Source organism: Salmo trutta, chromosome 14, assembly GCF_901001165.1.
Source record: "Salmo trutta chromosome 14, fSalTru1.1, whole genome shotgun sequence".
Lineage (NCBI taxonomy): Eukaryota > Metazoa > Chordata > Actinopteri > Salmoniformes > Salmonidae > Salmo > Salmo trutta.
The window spans coordinates 59,678,426-59,700,601 of record NC_042970.1 but is presented as its reverse complement, the minus strand read 5'-3'; the positions used below and the strand labels follow the sequence as shown (position 1 = coordinate 59,700,601).

At 41.2% G+C, this 22,176-nt stretch overlaps 1 protein-coding gene across 2 annotated transcripts in view; it reads left to right on the top strand.

Moving 5' to 3' along the window:
• Nucleotides 1-22,176, top strand: part of map4k3a (mitogen-activated protein kinase kinase kinase kinase 3a) — an 87,020-nt gene that overhangs the window by 9,890 nt on the left and 54,954 nt on the right. For both annotated transcript variants that reach the window (XM_029776582.1, XM_029776581.1), the window contains exon 2: nucleotides 20,169-20,226. In XM_029776582.1, the coding sequence (XP_029632442.1) occupies nucleotides 20,169-20,226 (58 nt within the window). The remainder of the gene's footprint in view (nucleotides 1-20,168; nucleotides 20,227-22,176) is intronic.

Sequence of the window (22,176 nt, the reverse complement as noted above, 5' to 3'; positions counted from 1 at the left end):
ACTGTACGTATGTATTCAGACCGTTTAGTCAGTACTTTGCTGAAACACCAAGTCTTCTTAGGTATGACGCTACAAGCTTGGCACACCTGTATTTGTGGAGTTTCTCCCATTCTTCTCTGCAGATCTTTTCAAGCTCTGTCAGGTTAGATGGGGAGCATCGCTGCACAGCTATTTTCAGGACTCTCCAGAGATGTTCAATCAAGTTCAAGTCAAGGCTCTGGCTGGGCCACTCAAGGACATTCAGAGACTTGTCCCGAAGCCACTCCTGCGTTATCTTGGCTGTGTGCTTATTGTTGTTATCCTGTTGAAGATGGCAAAGGGTGGTCACACCAAATATGGATTTGATTTAGATTTTTGTTCTGCTCACTCACTTTGCATTTAGTTAATTGATAAATATAATCTATTAACATGTCTCTTTTTGAAAGCATTCTTACTTTACAGCATTTTTTCACACCTGCCTAAAACTTTTGCACAGTACTGTGTGTGTGTATGTTTTATTATTTTCTTGCTGATAAGGAACTGAGAGTCATGATCAAGGGCTATGCTCTCCCCTGTTATATTTATCAATGTACATTGTATATCTAAATATGGACAGGACAATAGTCTACAGATGATAACTTTTTCATTTTCCTATTGTTACATTCACAGTAGCCTATCTTTAACAAATGTACTTTTCACGCCCAAGAAAACAATCGCTCAAGGGGCTCCCAAAGATAAGTGCTGGCTTACACGGTTAAGGGTTTCTCAGTTTTAACTTATTATGTGAATGTGGGTCATGTTTTGAAATACAAGGCGACATATTTCTGTGTAATCTTTGGCTAAGCTTGAATATTTTAAAAAGACTTCAAGCCTACTTTGTTTTTCTTACCCTTTTAAAAGGTGCATCGATGACTGTTCATATAATGAGTTTATATCCATACTTCAATGTTGGGATTCAACCCACTACTCAATCTTTTCATTCTGAAGGTTTTAGCTTACAAGCACCAGAGTGGCCCGAGTTAGGCCAGAAAATTAGCTACTATACCAATTTTCTATTTTGAAGTAAATTGGTCCATTTCAGAAACCAGCTAAACAGGCCCTCTAAAGGGTTTCTTACTTTCTTTCATGAAATACTTGGGTAATTCTGTCATGACAGTTGGCACACGATTATTAACAAGCACTTATAATAATACGCAAACTTCTTTTTAGCGTCAGTGCCCACAATGCCCCTAAATAAGAGTGGTAAAGGAGATGGCCTATACTGCAATAAATATAGATTTGTTTTAGGTAGGCCTATCACACCAAAAGTGCACTACACATCAAAGATCTTGTGCATTTCCTTTTCCACACTATTTCTCTTGAAATAGGCCTAATTATCATTGTGCTGTAGTATCCATTAGTGCTAAGTCAGGCACTACTTATTTCATGAGAAAAGCATTGTGAAAAGGAAGCCTTACTCAAAGGTAAGGGAAAGGGAAGCAGTAGGGTCAAAGCCCTTGTCATGTGACTGAAACTGGAAAAACAAAGAAACAATTAGGCTATGTACATACTCTCTCTCTCGTGCTCAACACAACTCATTGTCTTTGGGCCATAAACAATGCTTCCTACCTTTTCTCTTACCATATTTTTCCCCCCCGTTTCACCCCTCAAACTACAGTGTGGTCGGAAATGATTGACACCCTTGATAAAGATGTGCAAAAATGACTGGGTCCAGGGGCACCTTGTTAAGGTCAACGGCATCATTAACTTTACCCAGTACCAGGACATTTTAGACAAAACACTGGTTGCTGAAACTTGTCCACAAGTGGATTTTCCAGCAGACAATTGTGGTGGTTAATTTCTGTATTACCAAATGAGGAGAAACAAACTTCACACACCAGTCAGAGTTATACTTAAACTACATCTTTAATAATAAGAGCTTTGCAATAGCATTGACTTTCAACGATTCCCTGTTTCTAATGAACCGTTGAGAGTGACAACACAAAAGTACAAAGATCTTTTATAGCCAAGATACACCCCTCTCAACCTACATGACGAACAACAGATACATAGAATGGTCACAAGGTTAAGATTTGTATGAAAGATATCTATAATACATAGCAGACAGCATCTGCTATGTCAACAGTTTTCATTGTACAGACCAGTGTCTGGTCCTCCGACCCCAAACTGGAACTGTCTCTTCCTGGTGCGGTATAGAACAGAACCGTTAGCTCATCCAATGGTATAACTCAATTGTCAACTCTAGATACTCCCATCTCAAGTAAAACCCCTTCTTGACTCCTCTCCTGGACAAGCTCACTGAGGGGAGTGAGTCTCTAGGTCATATACTATCCCAGGATAAGTGCAACATCAGAGAGGACATACAATGGTTCCATACACTGCCATACACCTCCCCCCAATGCCAAAGGAGGGAGTGACTTGCGCACAGACATTGTGGAGACAAGTTATTGGTTCCCCTTTAATCACGCCATCCCTTCACATGGTTTAAGAATAGGTAAAGACACATTCACATATGAAGACAATGTTCCATCCTGTCCTCTTCCCTTTCTGATATTCTGCATAGCACCAGAGACATGTAAAAGACAAGTCTGACCTCTCCCCTCTCTGTGCCCCAAGTGACTGAGCCCCAGCTGAGGGAAGAAGTGCAACTGCCAACACCGGAGTCCAAAGGGATACATTCTAATAACAAGTATATCACATAAGCATATTATGCAGATAAGACATCTTAATTATCTATGTTACCCAACTAATTCTGATTCATCCGCCACACAATAACCCCAAGCACACATCAAAATCCACAAAGAAATTACCATCTTAGTCTTAGGATTTGAAAACCTGTGATTTGAATTGAAGAACCTGAGGCGCAGACGAAGGATATCAAGGATCTGGAATGATTCTGTATGTAGGAATGGTCTAAGATGTGTTCTCCAACTCATAAAACATTTCAGAAAAGGCTCAGTGCCCTTATCCTTGCAAGGTGAGGTATTGAAACATATTGAAAACAGGGGTGTCAATAATTTTGACCCCTACCTTTTTGAGAATAAATAATATTGCTTTTTAAACAACATATCTTTCTCTGAGCAATTGTATTATTATAATATAATTTCCCCATTTTATTTGTTGCATGTAATATAGCTCAGTATTTAAATGTTATTTTATACAGTCATTTTTGCTAAGTGTTATGATCAATAATTTCAGATCCAACTGTATGTCTAAAAATGCCAATTGAGTTGATCACCAAAATATTGTATTGTAAATGTATTGACAACCCAGTTGACGGACCTTTTTTTTTAAACTGCCTAGATAGACTTGCTATTCAAAGTGCTGAAATAATGAAAGCCATAGTTGTTCCATTTATCTGTTTTATTTGCCTATACCCTGCAACCAATTTCATAGCTGCTGGGTTGTTTTCAGTCATCAGCATCATCTCTGCAAGTGAGAACATTTGGTAACATGGGAATGTACGCTACTTACAGTGCCCTGCAAAAGTATTCATCCCCCTTGGTGTTTTTACTATTTTGTTGCATTACAACTATAATTTAAATTGATTTTTATTTGGATTTCATGTAATGGACATACACAAAATAGTCAATTGGTGAAGTGAAATGAAAAAAATAACTTGTTTCAAAAAAAAAAAGAAGAAAAAAAAGTGGTGTGTGCATATGTTTTCACCCCCTTTGCTATGAAGCCCCTAAATAAGATCTGGTGCAACCAATTACCTTCAGAAGTCACATAATTAGTTAGATTGCACACAGGTGGACTTTATTTAAGTGTCACATGATCTCAGTATATATACAGTTGAAGTCGGAAGTTTACCTTAGCCAAATACATTTAAACTCAGTTTTTCACAATTCCTGACATTTAATCCTGATAACAATTTCCTGTCTTAGGTCAGTTAGGATCACCACTTTATTTTCAGAATGTGAAATGTCAGAATAATAGTAGAGAGAATGATTTATTTCAGGTTTTATTTCTTTCATCACATTCCCATTGGTTCAGAAGTTTACATACACTCAATTAGTATTTGGTAGCATTGCCTTTAAATTGTTTAACTTGGGTCAAATGTTTTGTGTAGCCTTCCACAAGCTTCCCACAATAGGTTGGGTGTATTTTGGCCCATTCCTCCTGACAGAGCTGCTGGTGTAACTGGGTCAGGTTTGTAGGCCTTCTTGCTCGCACACGCTTTTTCAGTTCTGCCCACAAATTTTCTATGGGATTGAGGTCAAGGCTTTGTGACGGCCACTCCAATACCTTGATTTTGTTGTCCTTAAGCCATTTTGCCACAACTTTGGAAGTATGCTTGGGTCATTGGCCATTTGGAAGACCCATTTGCGACCAAACTTTAACTTCCTGACTGATGTTTTGAGATGTTGCTTCAATATATCCACCAAATTTTCCTACCTCATGATGCCATCTATTTTGTGACGTGCACCAGTCCCTCCTGCAGCAAAGCACCCCCACAACATGATGCTGCCACCCCCGTGCTTCACAGTTGGGATGTTGTTCTTCAGCTTGCAAGCCTCCCCCTTTTTCCTCCAAACATAACGATGTTCATTATGGCCAAACAGTTCTATTTTTGTTTCATCAGACCAGAGGACATTTCTCCAAAAACTACGATCTTTGTCCCCATGTGCAGTTGCAAACCGTAGTCTGGCTTTTTTATGGTGGTTTTGGAGCAGTGGCTTCTTCCTTGCTGAGCGGCCTTTTAGGTTATGTCGATATAGGACTTGTTTTACTGTGGATATAGATACTTTTGTACCTGTTTCCTCCAGCACCTTCACAAGGTCCTTTGCTGTGTTATGGGTTTGATTTGCACTTTTCGCACCAAAGTACGTTCATCTCTAGGAGACAGAACGCGTCTCCTTCCTGAGCAGTATGACGGCTGCGTGGTCCCATGGTGTTTATACTTGCGTACTATTGTTTGTACAGATGAACGTTGTACCTTCAGGCATTTAGAAATTGCTCCCAAGGATGGACCAGACTTGTGGCAGTCTACAATCATTTTTCTGAGGTCTTGGCTGATTTCTTTTGATTTTCCCATGATGTCAAGCAGAGAGGCACTGAGTTTGAAGGTAGGCCTTGAAATACATCCACAGGTACACCTCCAATTGACTCAAATTATGTCAATTAGCCTATCAGAAGCTTCTAAAGCTATGGCATCCTTTTCTGGAATTTTCCAAGCTGTTTAAAGGCACAGTCAACTTAGTGTATGTAACCATCTGACCCACTGGAATTGTGATACAGTGAATTATAAGTGAAATAATCTGTCTGTAAACAATTGTTGGAAAACTTTCTTGTGTCATGCACAAAGTAGATGTCCTAACCGACTTGCCAAAATTATAGTTTGTTAACAATACATTTGTGGAGTGGTTTAAAAACAAGTTTTAATGACTCCAACCTAAGTGTATGTAAACTTCCGACTTCAACTCTACACCTGTTCTGAAAAGCCCCAGAGTCTGCAACACCACTAAGCAAGGGGAACCACCAAGCAAGCGGTACCATGAAGACCAATGAGCTCTCCAAACAGGTCAGGGACAAAGTTGTGGCGAAGTGCAGATCTGGGTTGGTTATAAAAAATAAAAATACAGTTTTTACATCCCACGCAGCACCATTAAATTGATTATTAAAAAATAGGAAGAATATGGCACCACAACAAACCTGCCAAGAGAGGGCCACACAGCAAAACTCACGGACCAGGCAAGGAGGGCATTAATCATAAAGGCAACAAAGAGACCAAAGATAACCTTGATGGAGCTGCAAAGCTCCACGGCGGAGATTGGAGTATCTGTCCGTAGGACCACTTTAAGCCGTACACTCCACAGAGCCGTACACTCCACAGAGCTGGGCTTTATGGAAGTGTGGCCAGAAAAAAGTCACTGCTTAAAGAAAAAAATAAGCAAACACATTTGTGTTCGCCAAAAGGCATGTGGGAGAAGGTTCTCTGGTCAGATGAGACTATAATTTTGCTTTTTGGCCATCAAGGAAAACGCTATGTCTTGTGCAAACCCAACACCTCGCATCACCCCAAGAACACCATCCCCACAGTGAAGCGTGGTGGTGGCAGTATCATGCTGTGGGGAATCGGCAGGGACTGGTAAACTGGTCAGAATTTAAGGAATGATGGATGGTGCTAAATAAAGGGAAATTCTTGAGGGAAACCTGTTTGTCTTCCAGAGATTTGAGACTGGGACCCTAAGCATACTGCTAAAGCAACACTCAAGTGGTTTAAGTGGAATCATTTAAATGTCTTGTAAAGGCCTAGTCAAAGCCAAGACCTCAGTCTAATTGAAAATCTGTACCATGACTTCAAGATTTCTGTACACCAGCCGAACCCATCCAACTTGAAGTAGCTGGAGCAGTTTTGCCTTGAAGAATGGGCAAAAATCCCAGTGGCTAGATGTGCCAAGCTTGTAGAGACATACCCCAAGAGACTTGCAGCTGTAATTGCTGCAAAAGGTAGCTCGACAAAGTATTATCTTTGGGGGGGGGGGTGAATAGTTATGCACTCTCAAGTTTTCCGTTTTTTTGTCTTATTTCTTGTTTGTTGCAAAATATTTTTGATTGTGAATCTTCAGAGTTGTGTAAATCAAATGATACAACCCCCCTTAAAATCCATTTTAATTCCAGGTTGTAAGGCAACAAAATAGGAAAAATGCCAAGGGGGTGAATACTTTAGCAAGCCACTGTATATGCGTTCACATTCCAGAAAACACTTGCATGAGTGCAATATCAAGACTATTACGGAGGCCCATAGAGGCTTTCTAATGGTGATTTACATTTACATTTACATTTACATCATTTAGCAGACGCTCTTATCCAGAGCGACTTACAGTAGTGAATGCATACAGTTTTTTTCTGTGCTGGCCCCCCGTGGGAATCGAACCCACAACCCTGGCGTTGCAAACACCATGCTCTACCAACTGAGCTACAGGGATGGGTGGGTTTTTACCTAGATGCAACATGACAGGATTTTGCGCTCCAGTGAAAAAATTCCCGTAGGTACAGATCTAGAATCGGCTGCCCATCACCCAATCCTAACCTTAACCATTAGTGGGGAAAATGCTAAACTGCTCCAAGATCTGTGTCTAGGGGCAACTTCACCCTACTCCCTGTGGCTCCATTAGATTCCTCAACGTCTATCATCCTTGACTTTAAGTTAACATTCTTGCATGTGAAAGAATGCTAATGAAATGTCTGAGTTCCTTCAATGTTTTTTTGTGAGTAGGAGGACTTGGCTTTTCCAGACAGTGTGCTTCAAGAATGACGGAACAAGTACAGTAATAATCTAATAACTATGAATAATTTGCCATTGTCAGGAACATTATTGTCATATGCTGAGACAAAAGTTGCTCTGGATAAGAGCGTCTGCTAAATGACTAAAATGTAATCTACATTTATTTACCTATAGAGAGCTTGGGATTATGAGATTCTATCTGCAGAAAGATGACTCTGAGATAATTGGCTTTAAAGTTCCGAACCCTCATTGGTTTGAATGGTGTCAGCAATTTCTGTCTTGTATTCTTTTGAACTTAACAACATTTTCATGGCGTATTTAGGTAGAGGCAATTGAACAGAACAAGGCTATGTCAAATAACAACATTTTGACAAAAATGCAGATAGAACCTTAGAGTCCCAAGCTCTCGCTTTGTCATTCTTATGACTATGTCATGAAGGCGTTATAACTGTTATTGTAATGGACAGCATACCAGTTGTTTGCTAACAAATGGCTTATACTTAGTGGCCAAAAATATCCTATCACTGTATTTTTCAAATTTTGGACGGTATTTAAGTTTTTCAATAATAAAAGTTCTTAATTTGCTTTATAAGTGATTTAAATGGGTCTTTCTCAATTCAAATTGTTTTATTCAATTCAACCTAAAATATTTTCCTGCATTTCTATCAATTTCTGCATTTCTTGCACTCATTTTGAGGTCATTTCTACGCTGCCACATAGGGCTGCACGATATGGAGAAAGAAAACTAGGCCTTATTTTTAACCAAATGTTGCGATTTGACTTGCGATTTAGATCGAAATACTTGGGTGAACTGTTGGAGTAATGGAAATACACTGAACAAAAATCTAAATGCAACATGCAACAATTTCAAAGATTTTACTGAGTTACAGTTCATATAAGGAAATCAGTCAATTGAAATAAATTCATTAGGCTCCAATCTATGGAGTTCACATGACTGGGAATACAAATAAAGCATCTGATGGTCGCAGATAAAAATACAAACAAAGGTTGGTGCGTGGATCAGAAAACCAGTCAGTATCTGGTGTGACCACCATTTGCCTCATGCAGCGCTTCACATCTCTTTCACATAGTTGATCAGGCTGTTGATTGTGGAATGTTGTCCCACTCCTCTTCAATGCGAAGTTGCTGGATATTGGTGGTAACTGGAAAATGCTGTCGTACATGTCGATTCAGAGCATCACAAACATGCTCAATGGGTGACGTGTCTGGTGAGTATGCAGGCCATGGAAGAACTGGGACTTTTTTATCTTCCAGGAATTGTGTAGAGATCCTTGTGACATTGGGCCATGCATTATTATGCCAAAAAATGAGGTGATGGCGGTGGATGAATGGCATGACAATGGGCCTCAGGATCTCATCACGGTATCTCTGTGCATTCAAATTGTCATCAATAAAATGCAATTGTGTTCGTAGCTTATACCTGCCCATACCATAACCCCTGTTCACAACGTTGACATCAGCAAACCGCTCTCCCACACGACGCCGTACACGCTTTTTGCCATCTGCCCGGTACAGTTGAAACAGGGATTAATCTGTGAAGAGCACACTTCTCCAGCGTGCCAGTGGTCATCGAAGGTGAGAATTTGCCCACTGATGTCGGTTACGACGACAAACTGCAGTCAGGTCAAGACCCTGGTGAGCACGCAGATGTGCCTGAGACGGTTTCTGACAGTTTTTGCAGAAATTCTTTGTTTGTGCAAACCAACATTTTCATCAGCTGTCCGGGTAGCTGGTCTCAGACGACCACGCAGGTGAAGAAGCCGGATGTGGAGGTCCTGGACTGGCGTAGTTACACGTGGTCTGCGGTTGTGAGGCCAGTTAGACGTACTGCCAAATTCTCTATGAGGTGGCTCATGGTACAGAAATTAACATTTGAATTATCTGGAAACAGCTCTGTTGGTCACTCATGCAGTCAGCATGCCAATTGCACGCTCCCTCAACTTGAGACATCTGTGGCATTGTATTGTGTGACAACTGCATATTTTAGAGTGACCTTTTATTGTCCCCAGCACAAGGTGCACCCGTGTAATGATCATTCTGTTTAATCTGCTTATTGATATGCCACAACTGTCAGGTGGATAGATTATATTGGCAAAGGAGAAATGCTCACTAACAGGGATGTAAACAAATTTGTGCTAAACATTTGAGAGATATACACTTTTTGAGCATATGGAACATTTTATGGGATCTTTTATTTCAGCTCATGAAACATGGGACCAACACTTTACATGTTGCATTTTATATTTTTGTTCAATACATAATGTTTATTCTAATTCTATGGTTGGAATATAAATAATAGTGGGCACTTTGAATACAGTGTTGTTTGATATTACAACAAAGGAAAATGCCAGGGAGGAATTATCATGACAGGGTAGGAACCAAAGTGATGGTCAGTGTTTCCTTGGAGACCCTATAATCTTTGGCAACATTAAATGTTTATTCAACTAGCCAAAATATTCATGCTTTGCCTATTCCTCTTTGATTTAAAAGATACTGTTGCACAAACAACATGCTGATTTAGGCCTACTACAGCACTGGTATCAGGCTGTATTAGCTAGCTACGTTTGCTCTGACTCTGTTCATTTATTAGCTAGCTAGCTAGCTACCTAACTAGTGATTAGCATTAGCGGGCTAACACGATTTAGCTAAATCTTGCTAAGAAAATCCTGCATGTGCTGCATTGACCATGCAGACTGAACGCAAGTGTCTCGTGGTCATGCAACAACAACTCCTTGAGTGACATTGGGCAGGGCTAAGTCTGTGTGGAAAGTGGCATGGAGAGAGCGGAGAGGGATGACTCAAGTAGTGGTGTAAACTATAAAAATGGACGTTACACAAGGCATATCACATTTAACATACCAAACTTTCAAATACCGTTATAGAAGGTAAAGTAAAAACCCGTAACCGGTCCGTGCAGCAATACCGGTATATAGTAAAATACGGTATACTGCCCAGCCCTACTTATAGCTGTGTCTCTCTACTATGACATTCATATGACTGTGGCATGAGAGTGTTATAGCATGGTCATGATAGTAAGTGTTAACTGTTATTGTAATGAACACCAAGTCCAGGTAGCAGACAATGTACCGACCCTAACATATATTTATGTAGTTGGTGCTGTATATTAACTAATATACATGGGTTCTTGAAAAATGGGTTCTTGAAAAATAATTGTTTGTGTACAATTGTACAGTTTATGCTCCCTGCGTATAAAAGCCTTGAAAACTGATGGAAGATTGTAATTTCTATGACTCACACGGTGGAGGAACATGTTGCCTGTAACCTACTGTACTATGGTAAGCTGTAAGTGGCACTTCACTTTTTAATATGGAAACGTCTGTCAGGATTTTTCTACAATATATCAATTATATGTGGAAATATGTGTTTGATTTAGCAAGCAGCTGATGAAACCAAGTGAATTCTTTCCTCCCTCTCTCCCCGGATTTAGCTTGTGGCTTTCATTGTCTAGCTGGCTAGGTTTAGGATATTTACTATCCCATAGCAGTGACAAACTTAGTTATGTATTCAACGTATGGCAGTACACAAAATCTAGCTCACTTATTTTGCTAGCTAGAAAGAAATGGCCAGAAATTGATTCAGAAAAGGAGGAAGAGGATAGCTAGCTACGGCATTGGAATGTTAGCAGCTGCCTCTTCAACAAGAAGCAACTGTGACAACATTGATCCTAAAATCAAAAAAGCAGGCTGTATAGAAAACTCCACCGGAGCCACAGAATGGCCGAATTACCACAACATGCAGCCCCCACAAACACCTTGAAAACTTGCTCTATACAGTAACAGTGACGTCCGCGGCCAAAATGACTATTTCTCATAGGCTTGTGCTGTCCATAGCAGTGATCACCAACCTTTTCTGAGTCCAGATCACTTTCGCAGTTAAAAAGCAAGCCGAAAGCTACTGCTCAGATTTTTTTTAAACATGACTTAAAAAAATATAAGCCTATGCAACATTAATAAAAACAGTTCTGTAGGACTGAAGTTTGTGCAGTAGCCTGTATATACTGTATTATCACAGCATATTGACTATGTGCTTAGCCTGACAATATTGTTCTTTTAAGACCATATTATATTCCAAAACACGAGCTTTGATAACAAAAATAGATCAGTTGTTGTATCACTTGCGAGGCACAGCATAAATTGAAATAATTAGCTTTTTTTTATTTTACTGGACTGATGGTGCCTGCATCTGATGGTCAGTCTTAACGGAGGGAGGGAGTGAGCAGCAGAGGGTCTGCCTCTCACTGTCCCTGCTTTCTCCTTTCCTAAGGTGAGACTGACAAGTGAGGGGATACCGTCCTCCCACTCCTTTTTAAATAGCTGAACTGCCTGTTTGGACAGTACATCATGCTTGGGTCGGGTTGTTTTGATAGTTCTGCGGCTTCTATGCATCTAGAAAATGGTTTTGTATTGATTTCAACAATCTGAGGAAGCCCTATTGGGAAGGGAGTGTGTGGAGTTGGGGGATGGAAAGATGAAAAATGGAGGGGAGGGGGAGGCAGATGGATAAATAGATAGAGAATGTGCGGGAAAGTGAGAGGGACAGTGAACAAGAGAGATATAGTGAGAGGCAGAGTGCGGGTCTAAAGGAAATATGGTGACGTTGCATATTTGCGTCGCAGTCCTGGTTTGAGTGGAATTTGTTCGTTCTCTTTCTAAGGGCTGTGGTGGTTAACTGGGAAATGGATTGTGTAAGCAGATCTCCTCAGACAGAGTTAGGCCTCCTTCAAACTCAATGGCCTTGTTAGAATACTTATGCATCCTTCCTTGCTTCCTTGAGGTAATCAACAGCTCTATAAGTGATTGGAAAGATGAAAGCAAGGTTACCACCCCATTATTTCACTGATCCAACCAATTCCGATCTGTGATTACTTCAAGAAAGAAAGGATGCATTTGAAGTATTCCAACAGGGCCATTGATTTTCCTGCATTTCAGGAAGTACTGCATTTCATGTGCTCAACTTTCAGGGGTGTATTCACTAGAAACCAAACAGAAGAAAACAAATGAAATGAGGAGGGACCTACCTGAATTTGTCCGATAGAAACTCGTTGCGAAACATTTTGCTACGGTGTACACTGAATACACCCCAAGTTCAGCTCAACCGGAACTCTTTGAAGTTTGGGGCTGAACTTTGAATAGACATTGACTGGATGTGGTCCAGCAGCAGCCATTGTGTAGAGAGAGTGTAGTGAAGAGCCTACTTGGCATCCAGTCATCTCAGTCCATTTAAGCTGTCCAGAGGCACGGCTATGGGGGGGATACTCTTGATTTGGTTAAGGTGATAAACACTTTAGCTTACTAACCCTCTTGTCTTGATCCTTGTTGACCTGCCTTCACAACACATACTACACTCTCTCTCTTTCTGTCTCTCTCTCTTTCTCTGCCTCTCCTGTTCTCTCTTCTCTTCCTCCTAGCCAATTAGATACTAATCTGATACACATTCAGTCTGTTGAGATCTCGTTCTCTCTATCACTCTCTCACCATTAATCTTTCGGTAGGCCTACATATCTCTTGGTACGTCTTTCTCATGGTATGAAAATGAAATCAAAAGTCTACCCTTAGCTAGGAGACAGTGAAGCCATCCTTTTCATGTGTCAATACAAAGCATATATTTTACAGTATCAATTAACTGTCTTTGTATAAAAAGACTGTTGCGAAACACAGTGTTCTTTTCCTCGGCAAACCCTCATAAATGTTGTCACCCAATCCTTTCACACTTGGAATTTTTCATCAATTATTTACCCGAGTCCCACAACTGGGCCATTGTCCCTTCCTGTTCCGCTATCACAGCGCCGAGATTGGAATCTCCCCATGCGGACCAACCGGGGCTCACGACCCTGACTTTGAACACACCTGGCTCTGATATGTCGTCGGCAGTGCTTTATTTGAAGGGTACCTACATAAGGCCTTCATAACACGTTCATAACCCTTACATAACACATTCATAAGAGGTATATGAGCAGTTCATAAATGCTTATGTCACTACTGCTTTAAAATAGCCTAACACTTTGTTTTAAATATGTCGTCATAATGCCTAGCTACATAAGGATGTCATAAACACTACTTAATTGACGTTACATTAGAAGTTGACAAATGCTGTCACATAACCAGATTCTGTCTGGTATGAAGCACAAGACCCTAAACCCATCTCCTTACTTTGTGCTTGAATGACATGCTGATGACACCTCTATGTAGGCATTATAAAGGAGCTTTTAAATAATGAATAAATATTTCTAACATTACAGAATGGAGTTAATGGTCAGACACTGAAATCACACTAGACTGTCCTTCACAGGCACTTTGTATGAACGTGTATCCACATCCGGGAATCGTCAAAAACACCCTATTCAGGAGTCAAATGCTTAAAATAATAAAAGGCCTCCTTTTTTTGTCTTAGCACCCTTTCGGTTCCCCATCTACCCTTTTTGTGGCTATGGTTAGCATTAGGGATGTGCATCTTTCCCTTTCAAGACGATTCGATACGTATCTAGATACATGGCCTCTGATACGATACAGGAATGATACGTTTTAGTTTGAATTGATTCGGTGCAATTCGATACACGAACATTTGTTGCATAAATACATTAATTTTCCATTCTAAATTCAAAACTACTGCTGATGGCACTCGTGCTGGGCCTCTCTGTGCTGGGCCTCTCTGAGCTGGATCTCTCTGAGCTGGATCTCTCTGAGCTGGATCTCTCTGAGCTGACCTATCTCTCTCTCTCTCCGTTTGTCTGTCTGTGTGTGAGAATTATATACATGTGTAATGTAGGCACCTGTGCTGAGCCATAAGGGAAACAGGGTGTCTACCACCGCACTATCAGATAAGGGAGGCAATGTTTGCTTTTTCTCCCTCCACTTTTGATCTGAAATCACCATCACCCACTAATTAATTAGTAATTTTTGCAGATTCAAAGTGTTTGAGCTAGTAATGTAATCAATATTTATCTTTAAAAAATTAATATGACATAGCCAATGAATATATAGCACAACTTTGGGTTTCACCCATTTTGGGTTTCACCCATTTTTCACCCACCCCCCCATGTCAAACCGTTTGGAAGTTTTCTGTCCTCATGAAATGATCAACTTTACCCTGTATATCTAAAAATGACCAAAACTATTGCTGATGGTAAACCTGAACAATTGAAAATGAAATGTAATGTAGCCTAAGCCCCAATCAGCAGGTATTATAGCCTATAGCCAGATGAGACGTTTCTCAGGCAGTAGTTTAGGCTACTTTATTCCGGTAAAAAGCACTTTTCAACAGCGCATTTGATTACAATAATCTAGCAAATTACATTGCCTGTCACTCAACTAATAAAGCCTAATAATGCGCAAGCCATTTTACAAACATTTGAATGCTGAAGGTGACGCGCGGCCTACCTCTTGGTCAGCTTGCTAAGCCGTGCGCCGAGCGCAGTTTGACTAGCCTACTGATAATGCCTGGGTTGTTTGGCATGTAAAATGACTTGTTCATCAATGACTGTCAACACAGTTGCTTAGTTCGACACTGAAAGAGAGGACGCATCAGTTGTCGACAAATATGAGGTATTTTCGGAAGGTAGATATGAGCAAAACATTTTCGTGTACCGCCGATTCATAATGTTTGAATCAATTTTGTGACCGATTCATGCTAAATTTGGATCAATTTGGGGACCCGGGGACATTTGAACCGGGACCAATGCGTATTGCTGAATCGTTACATCCCTAGTTAGCAGTTGATTTTGACCTTGATCTAGGGTCAGTTTCTTTTTGCATCCTAAGTAATTATCGGGTCATTAATATGCAATTACCATTTATATGTATAATATATGCCTTTTAGCAGATGCTTTTAGCCAATGCGTCATACAGTCATACCCGCATACATTTTTCATATGGGTGGTCCCAGGAATCGAACCCACTATCCTGGCATTGCAAGCGCCACGCTCTACCAACTGAGCTACAGAAGACCATAACGTTATTTAACATTTTATTAACATGACTGACAAGTAGCCTAAATAGAGACCTGTAAAACAAAGTGAAACAAAGACTTGGACCCAGGGGCCTGAGGAGGATGCATGTTCAGATAGAAATGTACTGTGTAGAACATGTTGGATTATCTGTCATGGACAGTAGAATAGGGAGTTGTCAGCTCTATTCATACTATTTCTATCTGCAATGGGGCGTGCTTCTAATCGTTTATTTTTATGTACCCCCCTCTCACAGAGGTGTCACCCAAAGGTGTGAGAGGCTGGACACAGAGGTTTTCTCACTTTTGGACCCTGTGGTTTGGAAAGCTGAGGAAATCCTCTCTGTCAGCTCTTAACGGACCTGTTCTTCAGTAGTCTTGAAAACCCGACCCTAAGCAACCGTAATTATGGTCTGGTTTCAATGACGGACTCTTTAGGTATAGAGTAACTACGTCACTGCCCACATCACGATCTTATCCGCTTGAATAAAATACAAAGTAGTATCTAGCAAGATGGAGATCACAGAGGTTATTTCTAATGAGTGCATTTTGCAAGTTGCTAGTTTGCTTCCGCTACCTTCACTAAAACCACTGCAAAGGTTTTGACTGAAAACTTTGGTTTCAAATTGCAACGTTCTGGCATGTCTGTCTCGTGATTTGTTGAGAGAGTTGTCTGTCTGAAAAGAATCCACCCTGGAATTTTTTTCCCCCTTATCGAAGTTGCCAAACAGTCTGTTATTGAAACCAGACCCTAGTCACTGTTTCCTAGGGTTGAGGTTTTGAGACTTGTTCCTCAGGCCTTGAAGTTGAGCAAGTTGAGCAAACATTGAGCTAGCAACGTCAATATCGCCTGTGAAACTCCCGCAGTGATCACATGCACTTACTGAACAATAAGTCGCTTTGGATATAAAGCATCTGCTAAGTGACATGTTTTATTATATTATAAATATGTCATTGAGTGTCTGTCCAAAGTCAGAAGTACACTGTTGACATTAAAGTGGCTTGGATTCTATCAAACCTGCATTAAAAATTTGTGGCTGTATTTTTGTAAAACATTTTGTGGTTTGCATATTTCAGACGGCAGTCTACCTGGTATTTTATAATGGTCGCTACGCAAAACCATACACCGGTTTTACTTGACTCAGGAAACTGTTAAAGGGTTAGTTCACCCAAATTACAAATTACATATTAGTTTCCTTACCCTGTAAGCAGTCAATGGACAAGGTGTCTTGCTTTGGTTTTGTTTACCTGGCGACTGTCTCCAAGTGCTAACTTTTTTGCATTTAAGGCACAAGTACAATGCAAGTCAATACATGCCATTTTGTAATTTGGGTGAACTATCCCTTTAACATGTTAAATACTTCATGGATGCCTTCTCTCCACTGTAACATTTTTCAGTACAAATTCAAAGGAGTTCTTCTCTTTCCTCACCATGAAAGATTAGCATTTAGCATTAGCCACCCCGATCTGTCATACTCCCTTTGTAAACAAAGCTGCTGGATCAATGGTAGTTCTTGTTTCACTCAGACCAGGAAGTGAGTGGAATTCCACAGCACTGCTATGAGCAGGCATGCAGAAGGGAAATAGGGTCATTCTGTGTGAAAATGGAACAAAACATGACTTATTTCTCAATCCATTTGGAGACAGATGTGAAATGTATAATAAACATCTTTCCTCCAAAGGTCATTTCTATGGGTTACATTTCAGAAAAGTCCACAACGTCAGGGTCATTAGTTGCTCCATTTTCACATTAAATGACCCAATAAAGACAGAAGTGTCTGCCATGAACATCCTCTTTTTAGTCTCCCTCCTGACATGTCTCTGATGTTTGAGTGTTGACTTTCAGGAATATTTTGATCAGACACAGAAAACAACATGCCTCACTACATTTCTGCATTATACTTCCATCCGTTATTCTTACAAACAATGACAGTAATTACATCACACATTAAACACCACATAACCGCTATAGCTGACCACATCCAAAAGCAACAAGCCTACACATTGCCTTGAACATGTATTTATCTCATTTGCTCAAAATGCAGTGAAATAAATGCTGCCCTGGTGCAAAGAACAGGTTGCTTCAGATTCTGCTCTACAGTCTGTGCGAACCCTGTGGCCCGTGTCGTTTTGGCCTATGTTGAGATTTATTTTCTCTGGCTGTAATTACCTGCGATGGTAGCCAAAGGGCCTGCTGTGCCCTGCGCCTGTGCTGCCTAAGCTTGGCTGAGTGCATGGCACTGGGGCGGAGGAGAGTTGGGTCAGCGTTCCTGATGGAGGGGAAAGCTGTATCTTGACCCTGTGTTGCCTTGGCTGAGTGGCACTGGAGCGGTTGGGGTGGGGTTAGTGCTCCCAATGGAGGGAAAGGGGCATGGGAAGGTTGGAAGGAGTAGGGGTTGAAGTTCCTAGAGAGGTCGGAGAAGAATTAGGTGGGGGCCGGTCAGAGTAAAGGTTTCATGGCCTGTCTGCTTCTCCTCCTTTTCCTTTGCCACCGTGACGACATTTGCTCTAAGCTCATTTGCTTTAATCACTCGCCGACAGAGTGCGTAACATAAATGTTCACGCAACGTCCGTCAACAGACTCTGGGATGCGGCAACTAGCGAGGAACATTGTTGCACTGCACTGGGTTTGCGTCACTGGTTATATTGAGGAATCACAATTTCGCAGGGCGGGGCATCCTTTGAATTTCGGAAGGGGAGGTGACGTTTTGGCCCCTTAGACTTGCGGAGAGGGGGATGCAGCCACCAAAGACTTTCCGGCTCCTATCTAACACAGAACCTAATCAAATAGATTACAATTTATTTTTGGTTCAGGGTTACTGAAGTGATGTCCCGTTGAGAGCTATTGAGTCTTGTTCTCCTGTTCTTGACGATCAGAAATCTGAAAAGCCTGGATAGGTGGATTAACATGACAGTGACTTGTTTCCGATTGCCCGTTCTAGCATACTGTACAACTTCAAATGCATGTATTGGAACATAGCCACTTGACTCTAGAAGGCTAGATGATGGTGCCATTCTAGTATCTAACATATATGGAGAAACTAGACAGAGGGGGAAACCCAACGGACTTAACCATACCGAGACCTTGTGACATGATCATCATCAACCAGCCCCTTCCTCTCCCTTCGCCTCCTCAAGGGCACTGGTCGATACGCGGTGGGTGGTTTCCCACGGTCCTCAGCTCTCACCGTAGGGTGGGTGGTGGGATGAGGTGGGGGTGGTGTGCTGGTGGTGGTCGTTGTACTTCACAGGCGCAGTTGGCATTTAACACGCGGTAATGGCCAATATGATTTGCCATTTTCTACGAAATTAGATATCGACCTTTGGTAGAAGTGCCTGTTAACACCACCAGTGCGGTTGATCCCGCTATTGATCTTCGAGCGGTCTACGTTTCCCATAAGGTGCTAGTTAATCTTTTGAAGGTGTTTTTCGCAAAGCGCGTCCAGGTCATTAGTGAAAGACTGAGCAGAAATTTGTATTCAATTTCACCAAGGCTTTTTACAATCGCTTCAAAGGAAGCGCGGAAGTGTCACCTTTGCTGTGACACATGCCAAGATGCCATTATAAGTATGACATTGATTCTTGATGCACTTTGCTCCCGGGGTCAGCTATGTTGTATAGTAAGTCTATCCACAGGAACTTGAGTATCTTATGACTACCCTGCTGGCGTTTTCATTTTATGTGTCATTCTCTCCAAGCTCAGCCCTTCCTGAATATAACATACAATGTGAGCTTGCTGGCTCTGAAGAGTTTTTTTTCTTCATTTTGCGGTGAATGATTTTCTTGCTCATCACATCTGCTGCTAAACTGGGATTCTCTGCATCTGATGGTGGAGCAGATAGAAGGCATGGAAAAATAGACTCAAGTCATTGATCCTGCGTCTTGTTTCCTCCCATGCCTTCCATCCACTGCCCCCCTTGTGCTTTTGTGGAAGAAATTACTTTTGAGAGTGCAGTCTGAACAGGATGAGTGCCCATACATGTTTAATGCTTGGCAGTGGTAACCCTAACCTTAACCCCCCCCCCCCCAACCCTAACCCTAGCTCTAACTTAACCCTTACCTTAACTCACCTCTCCTAAACTCAACCTCAATCCTAAACATATTTCGATTAACCTTTGAATCCGTCAGCTAAATGTCTGCCTTTATGCTTCTTTTCTGTGTTTTGATTTCCCCGTCTAGTAATAACCTGTATTGAAGGTAGGCCTAATGCATTTCTCCACAATAAAATATGCGGATTATCTAAATGATCATTCCCTGATCCTGAATGACCACATGTTGGTTTTCAATCCATAATGACTTGAATATCTTCTCACTGAACACATGAAACATGAGTTTCCTTGTGACCGTCAATTCCGCACTAGTCAGGTTGGGATTAAAACCAGAATACACAGTAGTCCCATTATACCAGAATCTTGAAAAACCGGAGTCATCATGACTATGCAAGTTTTATCTGTAGCTATTTAAAGGCCCAGTGCAGTCAAACGTGATTTCCCTGTGTTTTATATTTCCACACTATGAGGTTGGAATAATACTGTGAAATTTCAGCCTGCTTTGGTGTGATGGCGTTTTGGACACCAGGCAGATAATTAGATAATAGACCAATAAGAAATAGAGTTCCAAACCAGTCTACCAGTAACAGTTAGTTTTCAGTGTTCCTCTCCCCACTCAGACCACTCCTCGACAGTCATAGCAAAATTCTTGCTTGAGAAATTGCTCTTTGCTAAGAAAAGATTTTTGTTTGTTTTCATTTAAAATGGTCAAAAAGAATCACAGTAAGGTACTTAATTGTTACACAGAAAGGATTTTATATTCAGATAAAAACATCTCCGTTGGACCTTTTTAAGTCGTGCCCCGGTTCCAAAACACATCCTCCTCAAGGTATGCTCTTGGGCAGCTTTCCATCAATTGCCCGTGGTTTTCTGTGTGTGGAGACTGGTCGATGTGCTCACCCTCTGTCTTGTTTGTCTTCCAGGCTCGGAACGTCACCACAGGGGAGCTGGCGGCCATCAAGGTCATCAAACTGGAGCCCGGTAAGAATCTTTGCCTCCATCTTCTCACACTCTGGGGTGAAGTTTCCCCTATGTACAAATCTAGGATCAGCTTCCCCTCCACCAATCAGTGGGGAAAATGCAAAACTGACCCAAGCTCAGCGTCAAGGGGCAACGTCACCCTACACCTCATCTCACTGTCTCAGCTGGTTTAGCCTCTCCTGACCTATTATTCCATTTGACTTACTTAAATCTTCTCTCCCCCACCATCCTACTTCTCCAGTCATTACTGTGCCTATTTCTGAGACCCACTAAACATTTGGAGGAATTGACTTAAGACCCTAGGCAAAATACAAAAGCGTTATGCAAATTAAACCCACCTGAATGCCCCAGGCCATATGCATGGAAGTACAGTATATTATGACCCAGTGAGAGCATAACATTAGTGGTTAAGTTGGTTGGAGCATGTTGCTTACAGTAGAGTTGCGGGTTTAAATCCTGTATAGGCCACACACCGGCCTTATTAGCGTAAAAGGCATCTGCTTCATACCTACCATTATTGTTACCCATCGCTTTAGATGAGAGTGGTGTGTGTGTGTTTATTTGGGGCTTTTTCTATAATAGTCAGGTAGGCCTGGTTGCGTCCCAAATGGAATGTGTCCCACGTCAGGCCAGGAATGTGGAGTGGAGCTAGCCTTGGGAGCCATATCAGACCAGATTTACCTTAATCTCAGCCTCAGATGGCAGGGCTTGATTAAGTTGGAGTGTTAGAGTAAACCTGTTGGAGCTTGCGGCCAAGCTCTTTGTCTGCTCCACAATAAGATGATCATTTTCTAATAGAGAGGAATATCAGATTTGGAGTCTCTGTGTTATTTCAAAAGCTGCCTTCTTATATCGAATGCATCAAAATCCAAGATGTACTTATAATTTGATAAGATGATAATGATGGATATGAATTGTTATTCAGAAAAACTTAAAGTAACACTGTTGATATTCTTGTAGAGCTGTTGCTAGTAAGTACCCTGGAGGGATCCCGTGCAATTTCACATTATTGCATAGCAGTGAAACACAGAGCTCAAATGCCTTGTATTATTAAAATGCATTGAATGTCACATCCTGTCACGATGCAACAATGTGTGAAGATTGCAGGCGAAGTGTTACCTGTTACTCTACATCAGTGCTGCTTGTCCATTTGCCTGACACTCTCAGTGGGGTACATGTTTTTATTCTAGCCCAGCACTAACACAAAATATTCAGAATAGGGTTAAAAAATTCCTTATTCTGGTAATTTTCCAACCGGGATTTCTGGAAAACCTGGTAATTTTGGGAAAGTTATCAGAATTTTACAGCCCTAATTCTGAACCCACCCCCCCACACACACACACATCCTTGTTCATAAGGATAAACTAGGCGTGGTATAGACCAACTGACTCACTACTCCAATAACCTATAGAGGCGATGTCTAACAATCCAAAAAGCTATTTTTATTGTAGTGTTTTTCTTAGTTAGCATTAGCAGGCTAACTCATTGATCCACAGTTAGTCATAATTGCTACCATAAAACAGCCTAATTATAGTTGGTTTGTGCTTGGTGATAATCTGTCACCGGTCAGTTGCGCAATTGAATTCTGCTATGAATAGCACGTTATCAGTCTCCTTGCAATCTCTAAACTGCATTCTGTTCTGTTGCTTCCATATGTGGGAATAATAGCAAACTAGCTCTTGGATGCTAACTTTTTTTTGCCTAAGGCCATTTCTGTCTCTTGGCTATGATACGTGGATTGATTAGGTCATCTATTGAGGTTGAATTGATCATATGTAAGTAATGTTAGAATTAGTTTGGTAATGACGTTCCATTCACGTGAAAGCCATTACCACGAGCCCGTCCTCCCCCAATTAAGGTGCCACCAACCTCCTGTGGTTTCCATTCTAGTAATCATAATCTATTCATTTGGTAAGGATGTTTGCTCTGTGTGAAAACGCAACCTTAAGG